The sequence below is a fragment of the Salmo salar genome, chromosome 10 (assembly GCF_965601325.2).
Source record: "Salmo salar chromosome 10, fSalSal1, whole genome shotgun sequence".
In the NCBI taxonomy this organism is placed as follows: domain Eukaryota; kingdom Metazoa; phylum Chordata; class Actinopteri; order Salmoniformes; family Salmonidae; genus Salmo; species Salmo salar.
Window position 1 is genome coordinate 27,442,119 of NC_138300.1, and position 27,596 is coordinate 27,469,714.

General features: G+C 41.3%; 2 protein-coding genes across 2 annotated transcripts in view; both read right to left on the bottom strand.

Annotated features, from left to right (window-relative positions):
- LOC123724395 (BEN domain-containing protein 5) lies at positions 1-27,438 on the bottom strand. The gene is made up of 6 exons (XM_045687573.2): positions 27,123-27,438; positions 15,239-15,369; positions 13,719-14,106; positions 8,643-8,791; positions 7,635-7,848; positions 1-7,519 (listed from the first exon to the last, which is right to left on the bottom strand). Exons 1-6 carry the CDS (start codon positions 27,298-27,300, stop codon positions 7,323-7,325), a joined length of 1,257 nt encoding a protein of 418 aa, XP_045543529.2. The 5' UTR covers positions 27,301-27,438; the 3' UTR covers positions 1-7,322.
- Positions 1-27,596, bottom strand: part of LOC106613892 (cytosolic carboxypeptidase 6) — a 406,201-nt gene that overhangs the window by 94,694 nt on the left and 283,911 nt on the right. The window lies entirely within an intron of this gene.

Sequence of the window (27,596 nt, forward strand, 5' to 3'; positions counted from 1 at the left end):
TTCTGGTAGAATAAAAGTCTGGATTTATTTTGTTGATCTGTACATTGAACAGGTGTACCTGGACTGCATCAAACACAAAAATTATGCTAAGCGTCAAAATCGGTCGCATGGCAGAGGTGTGACCGATTTGCAAGGACATGTATATTTATAACATTTTCTTTCTGTATGACACCTTTTGGGGACGGTGACTGTGTGAGGGTCTCACTCCCTCCCTAGGACACACTGATGAGGACACACTGATGAGGACACCCCCCCAAGAACAAATTCACAGATCTAGGCTCCGCACACCACCTTACACAAGAATATGTACGATCTCAAAAACTAGACTGTTCCTGAAACCTGTATCTCTGGCTCCAAGAAAAGAGGGATTTAAAAAGACCACATGACTACAGCAGAGCCACAGATTGAGTACATATACACAGAGTACATATACTGTTCATAGATCTATGGTTCTGGTTCACAGTAATTGAGCATGTTCGCAATTATTTATATATATTTTTTATGAATTTGTTTATTTGGTTCCCCATTAGCTTTTGCAGAAGTTACTCTTCCTGGGGTCAGGAAGAGTAGCAAGAATGATGAAGATCAACAAGAAGTGAAACAAAACTTGTGATTGATTGCAATTCCAATTTTCAGAGGTGAAATTGATGCATTTTTTGACATTCTTCAAATTATGTCACATATCAACAAGAGGTTGTCAGGACAGTTCACACCCATCTATAAAATATTTTTACAAGATTAAAAAAAATGAGGGGTACATTTAATATTCTCTGAGAGAGATAAATTCACAATCCCATCCAATCCAATATTGAATTTCCAGCTAAATATTAGACACTGCTTAGAAATAACCTTGTACTGTAATTGCAATCTGTCTGTAGAAGTGTTGTCACAGCATTGACCTGTGGATAACCAAACATTTACTGAGGACCAAATCTCTCTTATTGAACTGCCCAGTCCAGTTAGAAAATGGTTTTAGCACAACTGCCCATTGAGCCAATATGCAACAAGCTAATAGCAGTATTTGGTTAAATGGTGATCTGAGAGCAAGCCAAAATCTGAAGCAAGCCTAAATTGTCCAATTCCTAAGTATGCAGATAACTGCTAAAAGTATATTTTAAGATGAACTAGGAATTATGAAGTACTTGACTTAAACACCAGAGTTGATTTTGCTACAACCAGAATGTATGATTTAAACATTAAGAAATTTGACTTGTCGTTGATTTTGGGATCACCAACCTGAATAAACAGCTTAATGAGAATAAAAACATAGAAAAAATTAGCACCATTTGAGGTAAGAGACAGATCAGTTAATCTGTTTGCTGGTAGCACCATCAACCAGTGAAAATCTCAGAAAGTAACATAAAACACCCATCAAAGTTACAGCATAGCAATGATTTGAAATATATATTTGGAGACAACTGGGCATCCCATGACAGTAGCATCTTTAGTAAGCAGGTTATAAAACAGATTTCCCAATAATGATATCAACTGTGTAGTATTGAGGTTACGAGTTTACATATACATGTGGAAAGGAGTTACCAGTAAGGTATTTTCCTATAGTATTTTAAATATATACATCACACAGACACAAGAGTAGCAATGAGGTAGGGCGATGATGCTAGATGAAGTATACCTGGCTAATGGATTGTAGAACTGAAAGCTACATGTAAAGGTGAGCAAGAATACATTTTTTAAAAGACAGAAAAAAAAGAAAACTAATTTAGTGTAAGCTTTACATTTTATCTGAGGTGAGTACATTGGGCCTCATGAATCAGACAGACAGCCAGACCGAGAGTGCAGTAAGACATGCTGACAGTCCATGACTCACTGCCATAGTGAGGATATGACAAATGAATCTTCTTTTTGTAAAACCTCATATCCACTGCATACCTAAGGAAGTGTTGTCACTACGTCTAGTGGCAGTGATAGTACTGTAGTAGGAACACTGGGCAGTTTGGAGGGTTAAACCTGGACTGGTCCTCAGCATCAGAGACATAACATCTTTTCATGAACGGTTCAGGTGACAATATAGTCCAATATTCAATCTTCATCACTGTTTAACCACACACCCTGTTTTGGCATCAGAAAACAAACGAGTAAACAACAATAACATGTCACAGGAATTCATCGCAGTCCACACAGCAGAACAGTTTCTCACACACACACACACACACACACAACCTAAAAGCTTTAAACGTATGCATTGTAATACATAGTGTGCATAAGGACCCGACAGAACCATGTTGATTACTACAGAAATGATAGCAGGACATCTACATTAGGGAGAATTTTTAAAAAACAAACAAAATATATTCAGTCTCTGTGGTAACTTAGATAACTCTGGACTAAAAACTTGGCAAGGGCCATTTTTGTGCAAGTTCAAACCCAGCCGATTTCCTCACCAGCAATCCCCGCTACATCGTCAGCATTCAATACTTTGGCTTATTATTACCACTCATCCACAACACTCAATATATCCAGCACCGTTACACATTCAGTTAAGAGCACACAATCCATTCGTAATGCACATCTCCATTGCCAAGGTCCTTGAATTTGTGAATCACATTAGATGAAATAGCACAGTACAGTACTTGCTTGTTTGATATGTCAACCCACCCAATTCCCCATCCCCAGTCAGTCCCCATGCTATCTGTTTGTACTGAGCTGATGGAGTCTGCCATCCCTGTGGCTCTGAACTGCCCTTCCCTGCTCTATAGCCATTCCAACACATTATCCTGTCTGGTAACACAGATGGATCCAATGTTTAACCACTAGCGAGAGCTTGGCATCTAGTGCAGCCTGGGGTTCAGCGTGATTCTACTGTCAATAACAGCAAAGCTGCAACATGACATGACCGGCCATAAAGGGACCAATGGCTGTGAGGGCTGAGTGACGCCAGGCCATGTATTGTATAGTAAATGGGTGTGCCCACCTTAACCATTAGCTGTCCAAACAGAGAGGGAGGGGCCGGTTATAAAACTTGATTTTTTTAATTATTTTTTTTAAAACTACTCCTCCGCACCACAAAATAAAGGGAATGCGCAATTTCTCAGATTTGAATATTTGTTTGAAAAAAATAACAGTGGACTGAAAAGGGCTGTAGATTATTTTTGGCAATCATTCAACCAGGATATCATTCCAGCAGAACTTCCAGTGTTCCCAGCGTCCCACTCCCTAGTCTACGTCTATAACAATCACATCATTTAAATAGTAGGGTCAACTCAAAGCACATAAAAATAACTGTCAAACATGGAAAATAGAAACAACGTGACAAGAGCAGCAGACAAGATTAGCTTAACATTTTGAACAACTATTATGCAGTTCCTCTGTAGAATTATATTGTCTGGCTCAAAGGAAGTTGATTTTAAGAAACAAAATATCTTTGTTTTACACATAAGTTTGAGGTCTAAAGCTTATTCCAATGCCTGTGGAGTGGCAGGTGGGAGGGAATAGGCTAACCCTGGGGAATATAAAGCAGTAAGTGCCAGATGCATTGCTTACTAAGGACCACTCTTCACACTTATTCAGTTCATACAAATAACAAACCAGAACTCAAATATATAATACATTGATTGTTAGTTGTCTTTTTTCCATTTTGCAAACAAATCCATTTCTTTGGAAATAGACAATCTGTCACAAGAGATTTAAAGTGCATTCAATGATTGATTTGCTAGTCTGACCAATCCTTAAAACAGGGGAACTTAAGATATGTCAGGGTGTTGTGGTTTGTCTTGAGGTCACATGAGAGACACTTCATTTCATTGAGTTTAGATGCTCCTGATATACATTTTGGATACAACATCAAGCTTAAAGCCAACAATGATTACGAAAATAAACAAACAAAAATAAATCACCAAGTAACAAAGGAATTGCAATGTCAATTAACAAACCAGATGAAGACCCAACATGTATTTAACATGGTAACGTGTAAGTCGGACTAAAAATTCACGATGTGAAAAAAATGCTAGTTATATACACTAAAATATCCCCACATATGGTAGCTTAACAAAAGGTTGACCGAATGGTAAGAACTATAAAGAAAAAGCATAGACAGACAAACAAAAATAGAAAGTGAGGAGACAAAAAGGCTTGACAGGCAGACCTGCAGGTGATTCACAGTTAGCCACATGGTCACAGTTGAGAATTCAATCTGCAGCGTTTCATTCCAGATCGCAGACAGCCAGACAAGCCGTTTGGGGAAAAACAAAGAAGACATTTGAAAAGTTCTGATGGCATGTCATTGGAAGTTGTCACTATACCTTATTTCATTCCAAGTGGTGTGCCTCAAAGAAGAGGGCTGTGAGAAAGCAGGAAGTGTGCTTTATCCAGGCCCACAGGGATCAAGACTAACACTGACCGCTGCAGACAGCTTTACCTACAGCCACACACAGTATCTGGCAACTTCTCACATTCAGACACCAAAGTGCAGTTTATTAAAGCTATATCAGCTTTACTTTACAATCACAGCTTACTAGAAAACTTGAGGACACAGTCCCCAATAATTGCCATATCCTAAGGCCTTTCTCTAAAACAGTTTAATGACCTGCAGGACAGTTTGAATAAAGATAACTTCTACAACAATGACATTTACAGTTGAAGTCGGAAGTTTACATTAACACTTAGGTTGGAGTCATTAAAACTCATTTTTCAACCACTCCACAATTTTCTTGTTAACAAACTATAGTTTTGGCAAGTCGGTTAGGACATCTACTTTGCACATTACACAAGTAATTTTTCCAACAATTGTTTACAGACAAGATCATTTCACTTATAATTCATTGTATCACAATTCCAGTGGGTCAGAAGTTTACATACACTACGTTGACTGTGCCTTTAAACAGGTTGGAAAATTCCAGAAAATTATGTCATGACTTTAGAAGTTTATGATAAGCTAATTGACATCATTTGAGTCAATTGGAGGTGTACCTGTGGATGTATTTCAAGGCCTACCTTCAAACACAGTGCCTCTTTGCTTGACATCATGGGAAAATCAAAAGAAATCAGCCAAGACCTCAGAAAAAACATTGTAGACCTCCACAAGTCTGGTTCATCCTTGGGAGCAATTTCCAAACGCCTGAAGGTACCACGTTCGTCTGTACAAACAATAGTACGCAAGTATAAACACCATGGGACCACGCAGCCGTCATACCGCTCAAAAAGGAGACGCGTTCTGTCTCCTAGAGATGAACGTACATTAGTGCAAAAAGTGCAAATCAATCCCAGAACAACAGCAAAGGACCTTGTGAAGATGCTGGAGGAAACAGGTACCAAAGTATCTATATCCACAGTCAAACAAGTACTGTAATCGACATAACCTGAAAGGCCGCTCAGCAAGGAAGAAGCCACTGCTCCAAAACCGCCATAAAAAAGCCAGACTTCGGTTTGCAATTGCACATGGGGACAAAGATCGTACTTTCTGGATAAATGTCCTCTGGTCTGATGAAACAAAAATAGAACTGTTTGGCATAGTGACCATCGTTATGTTTGGAAGAAAAAGGGGGAGGCTTGCAAGCTGAAGAACACCCTCCCAACCGTGAAGCACGGGGATGGCAGCATCATGTTGTGGGGGTGCTTTGCTGCAGGAGGGACTGGTGCACTTCACAAAATAGATGGCATCATGAGGCAGGAAAATTATGTGGATATATTGAAGCAACATCTCAAGACATCAGTCAGGAAGTTAAAGCTTGGTCGCAAATGGGTCTTCCAAATGGACAATGAACCCAAGCATACTTCCAAAGTTTTTATTTTACCTTTATTTAAACTAGGCAAGTCAGTTAAGAACAAATTCTTATTTTCAATGACGGCCTAGGAACAGTAGGTTAACTGCCTTGTTCAGGGGCAGAATGACAGATTTTTACCTTGTCAGCTCGGGGATTCGATCTTGTAACCTTTCGGTTACTAGTCCAATGCTCTAACCACTAGGCTACCTGCCGCCCAAGTTGTGGCAAAACGGTTTAAGGACAACAAAGTCAAGGTATTGGAGTGGCCATCACAAAGCCCTGACCTCAATCCTATAGAAAATGAGTGTGCAGAACTGAAAAAGTGTGTGCGTTTAAGGAGGCCTACAAACCTGATTTAGTTACACCAGCTCTGTCAGGAGGAATGGGCCAAAATTCACCCAACTTATTGTGGGAAGCTTGTGGAAGGCTAACCAAAACGTTTGACCCAAGTTAAACAATTTAAAGGCAATGCTGCCAAATACTAATTGAGTATGTAAACTTCTGACCCACTGGGAATGTGATGAAATAAATAAAAGCTGAAATAAATCACTCTACTATTATTCTGACATTTCACATCCTTAAAATAAAGTGGTGATCCTAACGGACCTAAGACAGGGAATTTTTTACTAGGATTAAATGTCAGGAATTGTGAAAATCTGAGTTTAAATGTATTTGGCTAAGGTGTATGTAAACTTCCGACTTCAACTGTATGTAAAATCAAATCTGAAGTTGGATCTCTTAAATAGGATAGATAAATACTGTAAACCAAGTATCCAGAAAATAATAACATACTATCTTCTCAAGACCATTGCCAGTCTGATGTGGACAAGCACCGCACTGAAACAATGATAAACCTTTGAACCAAACTCTTAATGTTCATTGGTGCTCTATACTATGGAAATCCATATTTCCATGGAAGATACACAGCAATAATCTCTAGGGCAACAGAATATCTGTGCAATGTGGCATCGATCAATTATGACCTTGTTGTAAAAGTGCATCTTTACATCCTCCCCACAACACATTAAGTATCAATAGCACACACAGAGACCTCAACACTAAGGTCTTCATCATGGCTAACCTTTCTACCACACACACAAACATGATTATTCCAAAATATCTTCTTACAACCAGAATACTTATTTTTCAAGGGAAATCACTGAGAATATTAGGACTCAATGTCATGTTCTGACACAGAACATTTGGTTTGAGTGCGACTGCATTCTCTAACAATCAGATTGCTTTAAGAATCTCTCCACACAAAAACATCTCTAAAATCCAGGTCCACCCAGCCAAATCAAACTTTGTCACATGCGCTAAATACAACATGTATACCTTACTGTGAAATGCTTACTTACAAGCCCTTAACCCACAGTGCAGTCCAAGAAAGTCCTACTTAAAGCTTATAAAAATACTCACACCAGTTCATATGACTCATACCAAAGCGCTCAACCACTCACGGCATTGACAGGCAGGTAAAGCTGTCTTACAGCTGATGGATTGTTTAGGGCCTTGGGCCCTCACTGAAAATCTCTAGTGCTGGCACACATGATCCTACCCACCAGAAAATGAGAGGTACAGTATGGTGACAACTTTACGACACTACATGCCATCATAGGTAAAATTCTCCTTCTTGACAGTTTGTCTAATGAGCAGCTTCGATTCCCGCCTCTCCTCGTTCTTGATGGATTTGTTGATATCCATAATTTTTTCACAAATGTATTTGTTCACTTTGGACAATCTTTGTGTGATCTCTGCGCTGTCTGCTGTTTCTTGAGACACTCTGTCATACAGACACTCTGGAAAAAAGGAAATAAGAGTGCATTATTCATCCCCAAAAATGAAGCGATATTCCAAACTTTGTGAGTTGCAAACAGTGCCTAAACATCTGAAAGCAGGCCTACACAGTTCTACCTCTGACTATTTTCAGCTTGCTTGGGGAGAGTGGGGGCTTGGGAAGGGCATCTTTCTTCTTTTTGGTGGCCACGCCAGTGACACTCCTGTTCTTGAGGGTCTCAGTGCCCCAGATCATGACGGCCAGGTTCTTGGTGAACTTGGAGTCTCCCTGTGTCCGCTGTAGCTGGTGCCACTTCTCTTCCTGCACCCAGATGCCCCCGCCCAGGTGCACCTGCAGCAACACAGCACAGATATGTAGTGAGGGTCACCTACACTCAGACCTGTGACCACACTGGACTATAACCAACAGCAGCAAAGCAACCCATCCCACAACTATTCAGCCCAAATTAGAAATCAAAGAGCCATGTTTCAGCAGCTACATTAATAAGTAAGAGGCAATAGTTTCCAGCGTGGATGACTTGCAATGAGTATTTATACTGGCATAGAACCACAGAGACAGGCCTGCCCTGAGTTAAAGGTGAGTGAATGCAGAGAGCGCCATGTGTGCCGTCCTGCCTTTATCACTGAGAAGTCTTTAGGCTGGCATCCAAAGGCTTTTCCCTTTGCAGCTAATGTGCTTTAGGCCCCTTGCCAGCAGACAAGCTTTTCACTGCTCTTAACTTAGAGGAGCCCTTCCTCTTTTTTCTTTCTAGGGCTACCTGTCAGTCACTTCAATTCCCCTGGTAGAAATAATTAATAGCGGGCAATGTGTGAGAGTTCTAATTTGCTTTTGTTCTTCACGCTTGAACTGAGAGGCTCTTTGCTTGTAACACAAATTCCCCCCCTGTCATGTGAAGCAGGCAGAATTACTACGTGTATAGCCCTGCAACCACTATCAGGGCAATAAACAGTACTGATGTCTAAGCTATACAGACAATCATCTCAGCCTTGTTTACCCTCAAGGAGAGGTGAACGCTTGTGCAATGCAAGTTCATGTGTAAGGGAAAATAGAATGCTTCCAACCCATCAAAGCAACCACAGCGAGGAAGGAAGAAAGGGGGTGAGACCAGGGTCGGTGACACTCACCTTGCCATCATTACAAGTGTAGACTGTTCTTGGGGAGGGAGAGTGGCTGGAGCTGGTATTGGCCTCTTCTCTGCACACTTCATGTGGCTCAATGACGGCTTCCACCACCTCCGCTTTGATTGTCTGAGTGCCATTGTCATGCATAGGCTCTATATAAGGTGCAAAATCAAAAGTAATGTTGAGATGCATATCTCTAGGCACATTGTATAGTGTTGTTAGTCTCTCAGGTGACAACAAGCCTAGAACACTGACAGAGGCCTTGACTCATCCACAACAGCATGTGGTTAGGGAGTTGTAGTCTTAGCTTTGGACCGGCGCCTGCAGCAAGGCTTTAGCCTGTCCATTACACCACCTGGCTCCCATATCACACTCCAGGGGCACCAATGGAAAACACATGGAGCTGGCCATGGAATTGGCTTGAGGGCTGCACTTCTACACTACAGTAGTCTCAGGGTTCTAGACTAACTTTCTCCACTGGTGGCACCTACTTTTTCAGTTGATGGCACCAGCACGATTTTGGTCGCACCAATATTTCACAGCTGCGCACAGATAATGACCTGACCTGTGTCCGTTTATACAATCAATTATACAATCAATTTGACTTTGTTTTTACCACATAATGGTAATCATTTATTTGAATGGTTCATCTCTATTGATAAACTGATTAAATAAAAATGTAGCCTAGGCCTATTCACAATACAGGTGGATGCATATTCAATAGGAGTGTGTGCATGCATTGAGTTATGGGGCTTCTTTTGGCTGACTTCATGGGGCTACAGATGAAAAACAATGTTTCCCTTCCATTTTTCCATCCACTGCATTGCAGTCAAGCTGTGTTGCTACAGAAGCTGGTTCAATACCGTGCCGGCCTCGACTGGGAGACCCATGAGATGACTATAGGTTTTTGGTTTCTCTCCCTCTAAAAACAGAAATAAATTATTCTGAATAACAAACTAGCTTTATTTACAAATTAGTAACAATGTCCACCCCATGTTCAAGAATGGCCTTTTTCCTCATTCATGTTACCTTATTTGAAAACAAAATCTCCAAAACCTTATTCTTTAAACAAAGCGATTATTATTAATTTAGCATTATATAAAAGCCCCTTGGATATTCTCACAGATACAGTTGAAGTCGGAAGTTTACCTACACTTAGGTTGGAGTCATTAAAACTAATTTTCCAACCACTCCAAAAATTTCTTGTTAACAAATGTGGCGGATGAATCAGAATTAGTTGTGTAACATAGATAATGAAGATGTCTTATTTGCATAATATGCTTATGTGATATACTTGTTATTAGAATGTATCCCTTCGGACTCTGGTGTTGGCAGTTGCACTTCTTCCCTCAGCTGGGGCTCAGTCACCTGGGGCCCAGAGAGGGGAGAGGTCAGGCTTGTCTTTCACATGTCCCTGGTGCTATGCAGAATATCAGAAAGGGAAGAGGACAGGAGTGAACATTGTCTTCATTTGTGAATGTATCTGTTAAACCATGTGAAGGGATGGTGTGATTAATGGGGAACCAATTACTGGTTTCCACAATGTTTGTGTGCCAGTCACTCCCTCCTTTGGCCTTGGGGGATGTGTGTGGTAGTGTCTGGAGTTGACAATTGATTTATGCCATTGGATGAGTAGGTGTTTTCGTGCTAGGAGTAACAGGAACAAGATAGCAACCTCGTTTTAGGGGCCAAACTGAACGATAATTTATAGTGAATGCCATCTGGCTACGGGATACTCCTTTCTCATTTATAAAGTCTCACTTTGTGAACTTTTCCTAATATCTGTGGTTTGTCATGTCGACTAGGGGGTGGATCTTTGCTATAAAAGATCTCAGTAGCCATTGTGTTGCCACTCAACAGATCATTAGAAATGGTGAATCGTTGAATGTCATTGCTATTGCAAAGCTCTTATTATTAAAGATTTAGTTTAAGTATAACTGACTTGTGTGATAAGTTTGTCTCTCCTCATTTGATAGTAAAGAAATAAACCACCACACAAACTAGAGTTTTGGCAAATCGGTTAGGACATCTTCTTTGTGCATGACAGAAGTCATTTTTCCAACAATTGTTTACAGACAGATTATTTCACTGTATCACAATTCCAGTGGGTCAGAAGTTTACATACATTAAATTGACTGTGCCTTTAAACAGCTTGGAAAATTCCAGAACATTTTGTCAGGGCTTTAGAAGCTTCTGATAGGCTAATTGACATCATTTGAGTCAATTGGAGGTGTACCTGTGGTGGATTTCAAGGCCTACCTTCAAACTCAGTGCCTCTTTGCTTGACATCATGGGATAATGAAAAGAAATCAGCCAAGACCTCAGAAAAAAAATTGTAGACCTCCACAAGTCTGGTTCATCCTTGGGAGCAATTTCCAAACGCCTGAAGGTACCACGTCTGTACAAACAATAGTACGCAAGTATAAACACCATGGGACCACGCAGCCGTCATACCGCACAGGAAGGAGACGCGTTCTGTCTCCTAGAGATGAACGTACTTTGGTGCGAAAAGTGCAAATCAACCCCAGAACAACAGCAAAGGCCCTTGTGAAGATGCTGGAGGAAACCGGTACAAAAGTACCTATATCCACAGTAAAACGAGTCCTATATCGACATAACCTGAAAGGCTGCTCAGCAAGGAAGAAGCCACCGACCACAAAAAAGCCAGACTACGGTTTGCAACTGCACATGGGGACAAAGATCGTACTTTTTGGAGAGATGTCCTCTGGTCTGATGAAACAAAAACAGAACTGTTTGGCCATAATGACCATCGTTATGTTTGGAGGTAAAAGGGGGAAGCTTGTAAGCCGAAGAACACCATCCCAACCGTGAAGCATGGGAGTGGCAGCATCATGTTGTGGGGGTGCTTTGCTGCAGGAGGGACTGGTGCACTTCACAAAATAGATGGCATCATGAGGCAGGAAAACTATGTGGATATGTTGAAGCAACATCTCAAGACATCAGTCAGGAAGTTAAAGCTTGGTCGCAAATGGGTCTTCCAAATGGACAATGACCCCAAGCATACTTCCAAAGTTGTGGCAAATTGGCTTAAGGACAACAAAGTCAAGGTATTGGAGTGGCCATCACAAAGCCCTGACCTCAATCCCATAGAACACTGACCTAAAACAGGGAATTTTTACTAGGATTAAATGTCAGGAATTGTGAAAAACTGAGTTTAAACGTATTTGGCTAAAGTGTATGTAAACTTCCGACTTCAACTGTATATATTTTTTATACCCCTTTTTCCTCCCCAATTTCGTGATATCCAATTGGTAGATAGTCTTGTCCCATCGCTGCAACTCCCGTACAGACTCGGGAGAGGCGAAGGTGGAGAGCTATGCGTCCTCCATAACACGACCCTGCCAAACCGTACTGCTTCTTGACACACTGCCAAAATAGGGGAATAGCCGCTCTGATCAGAGACGAGGCAGAGCATTAAGCTTTGATGAATAACTGGGCCTGCTGGGAGCATAGCAACAGACAGCGCATCTCACTAGAATTGTGTAGTCTCTCAAAAACAGTAATGCAATTATTCATTGCATTGTGGTGTTGTAGGAGTCTAGGCAGGATAACTGCAAAGTCCCTAAAAGAGATCAATAGGGGAGCATTATGAGCTGCGTGTCTCATGTCTTCACTGTTCTTCCATCCGCAATCAGGCACCAGGCCTCGCCGCTGCCTATCAGCTATACCTCTATGTTCTTGTGGAATAAAAATAATATATGGGAGGCGCATGCTAGCAGATGAGGAAATATAGCTAGGATGGAAGAAATTATATGGTCAAACCTGCAAAATGTAAACCAGGGAAAAAAAATGCACTACCCTCCCCTGTAACTAATTAACAAAAAAATGTTTTTTAAACTTCCCAAAGCAAAAAAATAAGTTACACCCCCCCTTAGCATGGAATGTTAGCCTAAAAAGCTGGAAGCTACTGGTATCTTCCTGCATTGTAAAGTGTTATAGCCTGTAATGCACAGTTTTGCGAACTGTAAATAACATTTGCAATATTTCTACATGCCGTGTTGCATTATTCAAGTGTGTTAACTTATGTGCAGTATGAGGTGGGAGCTAACATGATGCAGCCTAGACTCCCAGTGAGTGCAGTGGTTCCTCAGGACAGACTACAGCTAGCAATGAGTAAGTGGAGCAGGCACGGTGCTGTTGTGCTATAAAGGGACATAGGCTGCGCGGACAGACTTGATCCTCTCTCAATCAGTAGACGACGTGAGACATTTTACAGGAATACCAAAAGTAACAAAACGTTTTTTTATGTTCTATTATCGAAAACGTACCAACGTTTTGGTAGGCCTATACCAAGCAACATTAAACTAACAGGACCAGCTTTAAAAAACGTTCACTGGCACGCTAGTGTCCAATTAAAAATTGGTATCACACTGCCAAGTCAAAGAGTCGCAAATGCGAGTGCTCTGGTCGCAGTCTCGAACCCGGAGTCTCTTATGATACAAAAAATAATCAGTCAATTCCAGTTCAGTCCCAAAGCCATGTGTAACTCCATCAGGAAGTTACACATTGGAAGAAGCATACACTTGACACTCAATATTTAAGTTTTTAGCAAACTCACTGATTACACCACTTCCTCTCTAGAAGTCCAAATGCATTTATATTTTACCTTTATTTAACAAGGCAAGTCAGTTAAGAACAAATTCTTATTTTCAATGATGGCCTAGGAACAGTGGGTTAACTACCTTGTTCAGGGCCAGAACGACAGATTTTAACCTTGTCAGCTCGGGGATTCGATCTTGTAACCCTTCGGTTACTAGTCCAACCACAAACCACTATGGCTACCTGCCGCCTCAAATAGCTGTAGTATCAAGCAAATACTAAGATTTACAACATAAACACACTAAAGACTAACGATAACAACCAAATACTTCATAACTTATCAACTCTGCAGCTGATTGCTAAAAAGCATATAATGACAATACCCAAACCTACAGATAAAAAAAATCGAGACAACTCAATGTGGGTGACACTAGTCTAGTAAAACAGTTTTTTCTTAACCTGAACAGATGTGCATGGCAGGCTGCAGTGATAGGTGACTGGTTAGTGTGTCTCTCTCACCGCTGCCGAGCCTCATGAGGAGTACGTCCTGCAGCCTCCTGTTGAAGTCACGCAGCTCCTTCACCTCTGTCAGCAGGCTGCCATACTCCTTCAGCTTCTTGGCCTGCTGGACCAGCTGCCTGCGGGTTCTCTCCAGCTCCTGCTGTAGCCTCCTCACCTCCTCTTCCTGCTGCCTGTAGCTGTGGACCAGCTCCTCATACAGAACCCGCGGTACTACCTCCTTCTCAGGCCCAGAGTCCCCCACTTCCAACTCAGCCAGCCTGTCCTCCTCCAGGTCATCCTCTCCCTCTATGCAGGAACTCACAGCGTTCCTCTCCAGGCGGGCCACCACCGCTGCCAGGCTCTTCGAGGAGTTGGCTGTGGGACGCCCATGGTCCTGTGTCTGGGCCTGTAGAATCAAATAGGATTTAATGCAGGTTATCATTGTTTAAAACAAGGGTTATGAATGTGATAATAATGAAGTGGAGCCTGCATCATCATTTCATGTGATAAGAGTGATCTGGTGTGTCATGTCATATTTTCAGTCAAATTTATTACATACATTTCACTTTATATTTATATTCAGAACAAAAATATAAATGCAACAATTATGATTTTACTGTGTTATAGTTCATATAAGGAAATTAGTCAAATGAAATAAATTAATTAGCCCCTATGGATTTCACATGACTGGGCAGGGGATCAGCGTGGGCCTCTGGGGAGCTAGGCCCAGCCAATCAGAATTAGTTTTCCCCCCACAAAATAACTTTATTACAGACAGAACTATTCCTCAGTTTCATCAGCTGTCTGGGTGGCAGGTCTCTGGAAATCCTGCAGGTAAAGAAGCCGGATGTGGAGGTCCTGGGCTGGCGTAGTGACACGTGGTCTGCGGTTGTGAGGCCGGTTGGGCATACTGCCAAATTCTCTAAAACGGCATTGAAGGCGGCTTATTGTAGAGAATTGGACATTCAATTATTTGGCAACAGTTCTGGTGGACATTCCTGCAGTCAGCATGGCAATAGCACGCTCCCTCAAAACTTCTGGCATTATGTAGTGTGACAACTGCACATTTTACAGTGGCCTTTTATTGTCCCCAGCACAAGGTGCATCTATGTAACCTGTGCACCTGTGTTTAATCAGCTTCTTGATATGCCACACATGTCAGGTGGATGGATTATTTTGGCAAAGGAGAAATACTCACTAACAGGGAAAAACACATTTGTGCACAAAAGCTTTGAGAAATAAACGTTTTGTGCACAAGGAACATTTCTGGGATCTTTTACTTCAGCTCATAACTTTACATTTTGTGTTTATATTTTTGTTCAGTATATATATATATATATATATATATGTTTAAAATGTAAATGTCCATATATCCATAGCGGTGGGGGGGGGGGGGGGCTTGCTTGACAAAATTACATGATGTGCTATAATCACTGGGAAGAGTCATGAGGTCAAATTCACTGACCACAAAAACCACAGAAATGCTCTAACAGTTTGAAAACCTTGACTAGTTGACTACCTTGCTTTGTTGCACCTACCTTTTTATGTCTCAATGGCAGTCGTTCCTCCCCAAAGTGGTTCTCAACTGAATATCCCATATTCCTTGTCGACATCTTAGGAATTTTCATCTTCTTTTGCATTATATTGTGTTCAAACTCATCCACGTTATCTGCAAAATAGAGCTTAGTGTGAGCTGAAATCAAATATACAAACTCTTCAGACAGAAATAAAGGTTACATTAGAGAAAAAAAGATTCTCAAAATCAGAGTGAATTTGTTGTGTTATGGCAAATATTATGGAGGGTGATCAGTGCCAGTTTGAAAATGCAAAACTTAGATTCTAAATTGGTATGTGAAACTTACAAATGTATTTTTATTTTCAAAACAGTGCGCATGATTCATGCCACAATTAAATTGCAAAGTTAAAATGAAAATAGAAAAATGGTAATTGAAAATGGTAAATGGATATGCTTAATTTTAAATAAAAATGGTAAAAGTGCACATTATCCAACTAAACCAGTCTATCACCAATGCAACCCGTCAGGTATCATGCAAGGGTACTCATCATGCGGACAACTAACCAGGAAGAAGTGGCTCGGTGACTGTGCACGTGATGAGCAACTTAGCCTAGTGTTTGGTTAACTTTGTACTTTTTCCTGGGTTCAGGCAATCTAAATTGCCTAGGCCTTGGCTTAGCAGGCCAATAGGTTATTCTGGTGTACAGGACACCAGGTTCGAACCCCGTCGGTTTCACCAGTTAAAATCATTGCAACGAGAGCCTGACATGGCTAGTATGTACCAATGCATGGTGGTGTCGTGTTGCTCTCCTGGTTCACGCATCCAGGAAGAAATTTGCATGAACATTGAAAATTAAAAGAGAAAAATGTTAAAATTGAGCAGTTGGGAAATGAAAACAGCCCCTTTCCATTTGCAATTTCTGTTTACAGTTACCAATTTTCAATTAACCATTTTAACATTGCAATTTCATTGTTGCACGCCCACTGCTATGAACATATAAATGCATTTATCATTTGGGCATTTAAGCATTGCATTTTTGAGCTGGCACTGATCACCCTTCATAAAATGAGCCAGCCCGAAGACCTTTTATGGATCTCCATCTGGCACTTGAGTTTCACCCATCTTCATTTTTTACATTTACATTTTTAGTCATTTAGCAGACGCTCTTATCCACAGCGACTTACAGTAGTGAATGCATACATATCATACAATTATATACATTTTTTTTTTCCTGTGCTGGCCCCCCGTGGGAAACGAACCCACAACCCTGGTGTTGCAAACACCATGCTCTACCAACTGAGCTACAGGGAAGGCTATAATCTTCAGTAAACAAGCTGCATGTAGTTTGATTTACTTACTTATGTGAAGCTAGCCACAATAAGAATTATCCACAATATTGGAATGAGGTTCACCTTCAAAATAAAAGTCCCTAATTGAAAGTGATGCAAATAGTTAAATAGTGGAATTATGCCATATTTGGACTTCATAATGCTAAACAAGTTTGGACTGTTATATACATTAACAAAAACAAGTTAATTGGACAAAAAATAAAGAAAATCAGTTAAATCGCACTGTGGATGTATTAGATTTCAGAATTGCACAGGGTACTTATATTTTTATTTATTTTACCTTTATTGAACCAGGTAGGCTAGTTGAGAACAAGTTCTCATTTACAACAGCGATCTGGCCAAGATAAAGCAAAGCAGTGCGAAAAAAACAGTGGGATAAACAAACATGGGATAAAAAAAACGTACAGTCAAAAACACAATAGAAAAAGTATATGTACAGTGTGTGCAAATGTAGTAAGATTAGGGAGGTAAGACAAATAGGCCATAGAGGCTAAATAATTACAATTTAGCATTGACACTGGAGTGATAGATGTGCAGATGATGATGTGCAAGTAGAGATACTGGGGTGCAAAAGAGAAACAACAAAAAATGACATGGGGATGAGGTAGTTGGGTGTGCTATTTACAGTTGGGCTATGTACAGGCACAGTGATCGGTAAGCTGCTGTGACAGCTGATGCTTAAAGTTAGAGAGGGAGATACTAGTCTCCAGCTTCAGTGATTTTTGCAACTCGTTCCAGTCATTGGCAGCAGAGAACTGGAAGGAAAGGCGGTCAAAGGAGGTGTTAGCTTTGGGGATGACCAGTGAAATATACCTGCTGGAGCGTGTGTTACAGGTGGGTGTTGCTATGGTGACCAGTGAGCTGAGATAAGGCGGGGCTTTACCTAGCAAAGACTTATAGATGACCTGGAGCCAGTGGGTTTGGCGACGGATATGTAGTGAGGGCCAGCCAACGAGAGCATACAGGTCGCCGTGGTGGGCAGTATATGGGGCTTTGGTGATAAAACGGATGGCACTGTGATAGACTGCATCCAATTTGCTGAGTAGAGTGTTGAAGGCTATTTTATAAATGACATCGCCGAAGTCAAGGATCGGAAGGATAGTCAGTTTTACGAGGGTATGTTTGGCAGCATGAGTGAAGGATGCTTTGTTGCGAAATAGGAAGCTGATTCTAGATTTAATTTTGGATTGGAGATGCTTAATGGGAGTCTGGAAGGAGAGTTTACAGTCTAACCATATACCTAGGTATTTGTAGTTGTCCACATATTCTAAGTCAGAACCGTCCAGAGTAGTGATGCTCGTCGGGAGGGCAGGTGCAGGCAGCAAATCGGTTGAAGAGCATGCATTTAGTTTTACTAGCTTTTAAAAGCAGTTGGAGGCCACAGAAAGAGTGTTGTATAGCATTGAAGCTCGTTTGGAGGTTTGTTAACACAGTATCCAAAGAAGAAGGGCCAGATGGTTACAGAATGGTGTCGTCTGCATAGAGGTGCATCAGAGACTCACCAGCAGCAAGAGCGACATCATTGATATATACAGAGAAAAGAGTCGGCCCGAGATTTAAACCCTGTGGCACCCCCATAGAGACTGCCAGAGGTCCGGACAACAGGCCCTCCGTTTTGACACACTGAACTCTATCTGAGAAGTAGTTGGTGAACCAGTTGAGGCAGTAATTTGAGATACCAAGGCTGTTGAGTCTGCCGATAAGAATGCGGTGATTGACAGAGTCGAAAGCCTTGGCCAGGTTGATGAAGACGGCTGCACAGTACTGTCTTTTATCGATGGCGGTTACGATATCGTTTAGGACGTTGAGCGTGGCTGAGGTTCACCCATGACCAGCTCGGAAACCAGATTGCATAGTGGAGAAGGTACGGTGGGATTCGAAATGGTCAGTGATCTGTTTGGTAACTTGGCTTTTGAAGACTTTAGAAAGGCAGGGCAGGATGGATATAGGTCTAACAGTTTGGGTCTAGAGTGTCTCCCCCTGTGAAAATGGGTATAACCGCAGCAGATTTTCCAATCTTTGGGGATCTCAGACGATACGAAAGAGAAGTTGAAAAGGCAAGTAATAGGGGTTGCAACAATTTCAGTGGATAATTTTAGAGAGGGTCTAGATTGTCTAGCCCAGCTGATTTGTAGGGATCCAGATTTTGCAGCTCTTTCAGAACATCAGCTGTCTGGATTTGGGTGAAGGAGAAGCCAGGTGGAAAGCATGGCCAGCCATAGAAAAATGCTTATTGAAATGATCAATTATCGTAGAATTATCAGTGGTGACAGTGTTTCCTAGCCTCAGTGCAGTGGGCAGCTGGGAGGAGGTGCTCTTATTCTCCATGGACTTTACAGTGTCCCAAAACTTTTGGGAATTAGCACTACAGGATGCAAATCTCTGTTTGAAAAAGCTAGCTTTAGCTTTCCTAACTGACTGTGTATACTGGTTCCTAACTTCCCTGAAAAGTTGCATATCGCGGGTGCTATTTGATGCTAATGCAGTACGCCACAGGATGTTTTTGTGCTGGTCAAGGGCAGTCAAGTCTGGAGTGAACCAAGAGCTATATCTGTTCTTAGTTCTACATTTTTTGAACGGGGCATGCTTATTTAGGATGGTGAGGAAAGCACTTTTAAAGAGCAACCAGGCATCATTACATTTACATTTTAGTCATTTAGCAGAGGCTCTTATCCAGAGCGACTTTTGAGTGCATACATTTCATAAATTTTTTCTCCGTACTGGTCCCCCGTGGGAATCGAACCCACAACACCATGCTCTACCAACTAAGCCACACTGACAGAATAGGTCAATATCCTTCCAGGATACCCGGGCCAGGTCGATTAGAAACGCTGGCTCGCTGAAGTGTTTAAGCGAGCGTTTGATAGTGATGAGGGGTGGTAGTTTGACCGCAGACCCATTATGGACACAGGCAATGAGGCAGTGATCGCTGAGATTCTGGTTGAAGACATCAGAGGTGTATTTAGGGGGCAAGTTGGTCAGGATGATATCTATGAGGGTGCCCATGGTTACGGATTCAGGGTTGTATCTGGTAGGTTCCTTGATAATGTGTGTGAGACTGAGGGCATCTAGCTTAGATTGTAGGACGGCAGGGGTGTTAAGCATATCCCAGTTTATGTCACCTAACAGTACGAACTCTGAAGATAGATGGGGGGGGAAAATCAATTCCCATATGGTGTCCAGGGCACAGGTGGGGGCTGAGGACATTAGGTAGAGTCATGTGTACCCAAGTGATCATAGGGTCCAATGAGCAGCAATAGGTGAGTCAGGGAGCCGTTCGGTAGTCACTACTACGCTAGGCGAGCTGGAGACACGGTGATTCAGAAAGCTAGCGGGCCGTGGCAAGCAGATGGGTCTTCGGCGACATCGCAATTGAAAAGCCTGTTGAAACTGCACATTCCTTGTTGAAGGAGGACAATATGGAGGAGTCTGAGGAGTGTGATGAAGACATGGGTTTTGGTCTCATTGATTAGTTCTTTCTGAACTCTTTGTTAAAAACCATCTGGCAGTCCAACGGACGAATTTGGGTTTGACGGATCCCAGGAGAATGCTACCTGCCCCAATGTATAATGCCAACTGTAAAGTTTGGTGGAGGAAGAATAATTTTTTGGCGCTAGTTCCCCTTAGTTCCAGTGAATGGAAATCTTAATGCTACAGCATACAATGACATTGCATACAATTCTGTGTGAAGGCCCTTTCCTGTTTCAGCATGACAATGCCCCCGTGCACAAAGCGAGGTCCATACAGAAAAGGTTTGTCGAGATCGGTGTGGAAGAACTTGACTGGCCTGCACAGAGCCCTGACGTCAAGCCCATCGAACACCTTTGGGATGAATTGGAACGTCGACTGCGAGCCAGGTCTAATCGCCCAACATCAGTGCCGGACCTCACTAATGCTTGTGGCTGAATGGAAGCAAGTCCCCGCAGCAATGTTCCAACATCTGGTGAAAGGCCTTCCCAGAAGAGTGGAGGCTGTTATAGCAGCAAGGGGGGGGGGGGGGGGGGGGGGGGACCAACTCCATATTAATGACCATGATTTTGGAATGAAATGTTCAATGAGCAGGTGTCCACATATACTTTTAGTCATGCAGTGTAAGTATGCCCCCCAATACAATTCTGAAGTCCAATACATTCAGTCAGGGGTTTCGTTAAGAGTTCAGAAATCTGCATTTTCAAAATGCAGACAAAAATGTTTAAATCTGTTTAAACCATTTCACCTGCGTTTCATACTGAAAGTGAACAGTGTTTTTTTTTGCTTCAATAGAGTGATCAGAGGCATGCAACTATAGTTTTCCTTCACAGAAAATACATTAGTGCAACACATTCGATAGAAAACAGCTTCATAAAAAACATTTTATATCTGGATTTAGAAAGTTCTCTTTTCCCAACTACCTTTTTAAATGAACTAATTACTGTCTTTTGTAGAATTGATATAACAATCCAACATTATCTAGTCCAACTATGGCATGATTCCACTTTTTGAATACATTCGCAACGCTTTCAATTAGTAACTTTCATTTTTAAGGTGATCGCAAATTCCACTATTGTGGCTACTCCTTATTGAGGACAACTTCACATAAGTGTGTGTTTTCTAGCTACGGAACAAGATACCTGCCAAAAGGTTGAACATACGTATCATTAGGATCGTGAGAAAATCCATACGTAAATTGTTAGAATCGTAAGAAAAGCCATGCGTGAAACATAAAATGTAAAATTTCATCTTGAACATGCAAACGTTACGATTACAAAGGTTTTAGGCTTGAACGCATCCTGTGCTGCAATTCTGACGTACAATAAAACCGTTAAGAGTTTTGGTAGTTTCGTCTCGCCAACAAACAAAAAAAAACATACACCAAACGGCCTATGAGGATTGCTACATGAACAAGCATAACACAGTCTAAAATAAACGGAAGCCAGGGAACACGGAAAGAGGTATCCTGCACATTTTCAAGTTAAAAGTGTCCATTCTCTATTACTCCAAAGGTTGCCAGGTCTAGCTACAATTTCAAGTCCAATGACCACTCAAAACCCACCCAAAAGGCCTAAAATCTAGGCCAATTATTTTTTCACAGCAAGATAAGGAGTTCCAATATTTATACAATAAACCCTTTTTCCATAACATTATCGAGCCAACTAAGGAATATCGTAGTAACTTGTAATGACGTTTGAAGCAAAATTAGGTTTACCTAAACATAATTATTGCGAGCTATGACGACGTAATAAAAGGAATTTGAATATGTAGCAAGAGTAGAAATAATTTACCCTTATTAAGCTCGGCAGATCATTTTTCCATCAATGGATGTCGATTTAGTTCGTTGACTGCTATGATTAAGCAATAAGGCACATTGGGGTATGGTACAGTGCATTCGGAAAGTATTCAGACCCCTTGAGTTTTACAACATTGTTACGTCAGAGCCTTATTCTAAAATTGATTAGTGCTTTTTCCCCCTTCAATCTACACACATTACCCCATAATGACAAAGCAAAAACAGGTGTTCACATTTTTTTGCAAATGTATAAAAAACGTAAAATGACATTTACATAAGTATTCAGACCCTTTACTCAGTACTTTGTTGACGCACCTTTGGCAGCGATTACAGCCTCGAGTATTCTTGGGTATGACGCAACAATCTTGATACACCTGTATTTGGGGAGTTTCTCCCATTCTTCTCTGCAGATCCTCTCAAGCCCTGTCAGGTTGGATGGGGAGCCTCGCTGCACAGCTATTTTCAGGTATCTCCAGAGATGTTAAATTGGGTTTAAGTCCGGGCTCTGGCTGGTTCACTCAAGGACATTCAGAGACTTGTCCTGAAGCTGCTCTTGCATTGTCTTGGCTGTGTGCTTAGTGTCGTTGTTCTGTTGGAAGGTGAACCTTCGCCCCAGTCTGAGGTCCTGAGCAGGTTTTCATCAAGGTTCTCTCTGTACTTTGCTCCGTTTATCTTTCCCTCGATCCTGACTAGTCTTCCTGTCCCTACCGCTGAAAACCATCCCCACAGCATGATGCTTCCACCACCATGCTTCACCGTAGGGATGGTGCCAGGTTTCCTCCAGATGTGACACTTGGCATTCAAGCCATTGTTTCTCATGTTCAGAGTCCTTTAGGTGCCTTTTGGCAAACTCCAAGCGGGCTGTCATGTGCCTTTTACTGAGGAATGGCATTCGTCTAGCCACTCTACCATAAAGGCCTGATTGGTGTTGCAGAGATGGTTGTCCTTCTGGAAGGTTCTCCCATCTCCACAGAGGATACTCTGGAGCTCTGTCAGAGCGACCATAGGGTTCTTGGTCACCTCCCTGACTAAGGCCTTTCTCCCCCGACTGCTCAGTTTGGCCAGCTCTAGGAAGAGTCTTGGTGGTTCCAAACTTCTTCTATTTAAGAATGATGGAGGCCACTGTGTTCTTGGGGACCTTCAATGTTGCACACATTTTTTGGTACCCTTCCCCAGATCTGTGCCTAGACACAATCCTGTCTCGAAGCACTAAGGACAATTCCTTCCACTTCTCGGCTTAGTTATTGTTCAGACATGCACTGTCAATTGTGCAACCTTATATAGACAGGTGTGTTCCTTTCCAAATCATGTCCAATCAATTAAATTTACCACAGGTAGACTCCAAGTTGTAGAAACATCTCAAGGATGATCAATGTAAACAGGATGCACCTAAGCTCAATTTTGAGTCTCATAGCAAAGGCTCTGAATACTTAAATAAGGTATTTTCTTTAAGCAAAGTCAACATTAGAATGCAGTTTAAACCACCTCCGAGCGAATTCATGTAATGCACTCTAGTGCGCCCAAAATCGTTTTCCAGTGCTTCGTCTCAGTTGTAGCGTTAACATGTTTTATGGAAAAGGGGTTCGAAAGAGGCGTCTCAATAACCACAATCTAAATAGCCTACCTACAACTGGTAAAAAGTTGTCGGGACGTGCGTGAGTGCTGCTGCCTCTCCTCTCCTCTCGCGACTCAGCCAATAGCAGTAGCGCTCTCTCATCACCCCCCCCCCCCCAATGAATCCTTCATTCAGTTCAGTAAGTATGTCATCCATACTATCATTTATCTGAGTTGCAATAGGAACTAAATTAAAGAAAATAGAACAGTCTTACATATGGATTTCAATAAACAAATGTACGTATTCAAAATTATGTCTTCAGCCTATCACTTCAAAATTTTAAATGTTTAATTTAGGCCTAACCCCCCCCCAAAAAATGTTCTTCAACTTGTAGGCATTGCAATTTAAGCTATCATCTTGGGTACTGGTGTCTTGCAGAATAATTTTAGAACTCTGTGTTTTATAACTTTTTATTATAGGGCTCCCATTAAAAAGAGACCCTAACTCACAGGCCTCTAAATATAGCATTTAAATACATTTTAACCAAAATAGTTGAAGCACTTGCTGTGGCTGATAGGGTAAACAGATAATATGCTGAAGGCCCAAGCCTATACTACGCCATCTACTGGTATAACGTCATTATCGAATGCAGTTCTAAAACAAGCTCTACTTTTATTTTGGAAATGAAACCAGAAGCTGCAAAGCAACTAACATCTGGGCTAGAGTTGCTTGATTGACTATCTAACTTTGACAAGCTACATTCGGTTCATGTCCTTTGGAGATGCTCCACTACTGACAAAAGTTTGCAAGTATAAAAACGATCTGTAACCAAGTAACGGGAGACGTAAAGTAAGAATTGAATGTCTAAATGGTCATTCATAGTCGTAAGTTAGGGTTTGTACTAGAGGTCGACCGATTATGATTTTTCAACGCCGATACCGATTATTGGAGGATCCCAAAAAAAGCCGATACGGATTAATCGGCCGATTTTAAAACCATTTATTTGTAATAATGACAATTTCAACAATACTGAATGAACACTTATTTTAACTTAATATAATACATCAATAAAATCGATTTAGCCTCAATTAAATAATGAAACATGTTCAATTTGGTTTAAATAATGCAAAAACAAAGTGTTGGAGAAGAAAGTAAAAGTGCAATATGTGCCATGTAAAAAAGCTAATGTTTAAGTTCCTTGCTCAGAACATGAGAACATATGAAAGCTGGTGGCTCCTTTTAACATGAGTCTTCAATATTCCCAGGTAAGAAGTTTTTGGTTGTAGTTACTTTAGGAATATTTCTCTCTATACGATTTGTATTTCATATACCTTTGACTATTGGATGTTCTTATAGGCACTTTAGTATTGCCAGTGTAACAGTATAGCTTCCGTCCCTCTCCTCGCTCCTACCTGGGTTCGAACCAGGAACACATCGACAACAGCCACCCTCGAAGCAGCGTTACCCATGCAGAGCAAGGGGAACAACTACAAGTCTCAGAGCGAGTGACGTTTGAAACGCTATTAGCACGCACCCCGCTAACTAGCTAGCCATTTCACATCGGTTACACCAGCCTAATCTTGGGAGTTGATAGGCTTGAAGTCATAAACAGCGCAATGCTTGAAGCACAGCGAAGAGCTGCTGGCAAAACGCACCAAAGTGCTGTTTGAATGAATGCTTACGAGCCTGCTGCTGCCTACCACTGCTCAGTCTGACTGCTCTATCAAATCATAGACTTAATTATAACATAACACACAGAAATACGATCCTTAGGTTATTAATATGGTTGAATCCAGAAACTATCATCTCGAAAACAAAATGTGCTCGGGCCTCTTTTCTGTAGTTCACAATCATCTCCTGTGTCTTGATCACGTCGAGGGAGAGGTTGTTGTCCTGGCACCACACGGCCACGTTGTCGGCTTGGTTTGCACGTGCAAATTCAGAACACACAACATTCTATAATAGAACTGTGTTATTTGACGTGTCAAATTAAAAGCTTATTTAACGCACCAAATAGTGTTATTGTCAAATAGTATTATTTGACGTGTGCCTTTTTAGACATGCAAAGACACAACAGCGATCCATAGTATGTTGTGAAGCTAATAGCAGTGACGCTATTACTGTGTAACTCCGGTAGGGCAACATCTGAAAAATAGCGCACTTGGTAGTGTGTACCGGTGTTCGACCAGTCGTGAAAGCCAACATCACCCACGACAGAGAACGGTTGATTATCAAGGGAAATTAATTCCATTATCTTGGCGTTAATGGATTTCGCCTTTGAGTTGTCTCCCTGAAATGTTCTTACTCATTCAAATGACTGCTCAACTTGTTGACTGCTCGATCCACACAGCAGACATTGTGGGCTAGGTTAGGAATGCTGTGTTGCACGTGTAGCGCAAAATTTTACATGGTGTCATTACATCATGTACCTACGTTATATAGGTATGCAAGTCAGCTTTGACATCGGTTTACGATCGTAACAATTTACATATGGATTTCCTTACGATACGCATGTTCAACCTTTTGGCTGCTATCTCGCTCCATACCTAGCTAATAACTAGCTATCCAGTATGAACCGAGAGAGTCATACGGTTAGCTCAGCCAGGTCGTTCAAGATTGACATAGAAATTGGACGTCTATCCATGACCTGAGGACGTTGAGAAATGTCTTAAAAAAGTGAGCCAGGTCGCATGTTCGATCACAGTCGTGGACAGTTTTTTTTTTTTTTTTTCTTACACTGGTTTTTATTTTCCGTTTGAATCCTATCCCAAACCTCAAACATTCGGAATGAGTGCCTAAACCTACCCTTAACTTCTACATTTTAAGATTGGATAAATGGAAAGCTAGAGCAACAATAACACTTCGAAATGTGACGTTTAAAGCAACTTCGATTTTTTTTGTACGTTTATATAATGTCATACGTCTAATTCTGCTGTGAGAGAGATCTTGTTGGGTTAGCGAGCAACACTATGATAATCTCAAACAACAACAAACCTAACTAATGCACACTCAACTGACATTAGCCAGGGACCTGAGATCATTCAGATATTTAATCCCAGGGACTGTTCAGACACGAGGATTATTAATAATCGTGCTAAATACCATAGTTATGGATGGTGCAAAGCTTAGCTAGCTACTTGTGGCTGCTCTGTTACACGATGCAAGTGTGAACGCATGAACAAAACGTATAACCGGTGACGTGGTGGATACATATTGATTGCTAGCCAACTTGCTTGCAGCTGGCTTTACGTTGTCCGAGCTAGCTATCAAAGGTCGACTGACAGTGACAGTCATCACATCATGTAGCTAGCAAACTACCGTATCGAAGTGTTGTGTATTGCTAGCTAACGTATCCAATGTTAGTAAGCAAACTGGATGTGAGTGGCTGGCTCAGCTAACATTAGCAAACAAGCTAACGTTGATGTCACATAACTAGCTATACATTAGCTAGTTTAGATAGCTAGCCACGTTAGCTAAAAACAATGTCAGCAAGAACTCTGTAGCTTTCATATGTAAATATGTGATGAGAGCAAATATATCTGTAAACTTGCAAGCTAGGTAACGTTAGCAATAGCATCATTGCGAGAACAATGCTAGCTTGCTAGCTAGCTAGCTAAGTTAGTGTTTTTAACAGAAGACCGTGTGTTATCTTCTTCTCTGATATGGCTCACTTCAAACATTTTAACTATTTCAATGCATAAACAGTAAAACAAAGAGATCATGAAGCTAACTTACCTGCAAGGGCAAGAATCTGTGCTTTGCCCGGCTGGCCTGCACCATTCTCTTCTGTTCTGAGAACCAGATACACCTGATTATCAAAATCTGTTTTGTGCAGAGGTCTAAAATCTTTCACATTTGAAGCAGGTAAAGCGTAGCACATATCGTCTTCCAAGAACCTCACAAAAGCATACATTATTTTTCTTTGGTCCTTTACTTTGGATTGGTTGACAGTTTTCCCTCCAAGTATAAGTATTTAAACAAATTTAAAGTGGAATTGAGGGAGGGTTTCTATTCTGCCCTCTGCTACTCTGGCCTGGTCTACATCACTTCAGGAAATTTGTCGCGCGCTCCATCATAAGACATTGCTAATGGAGAAAAGAATAAACTAATATTTTCTTCATCAAAATTAAATGTAAAATAAATTCATGAAATAATTTCATAAAATAATAAAATAAAATATATATTTACTGACAGTGTACACATATCAAC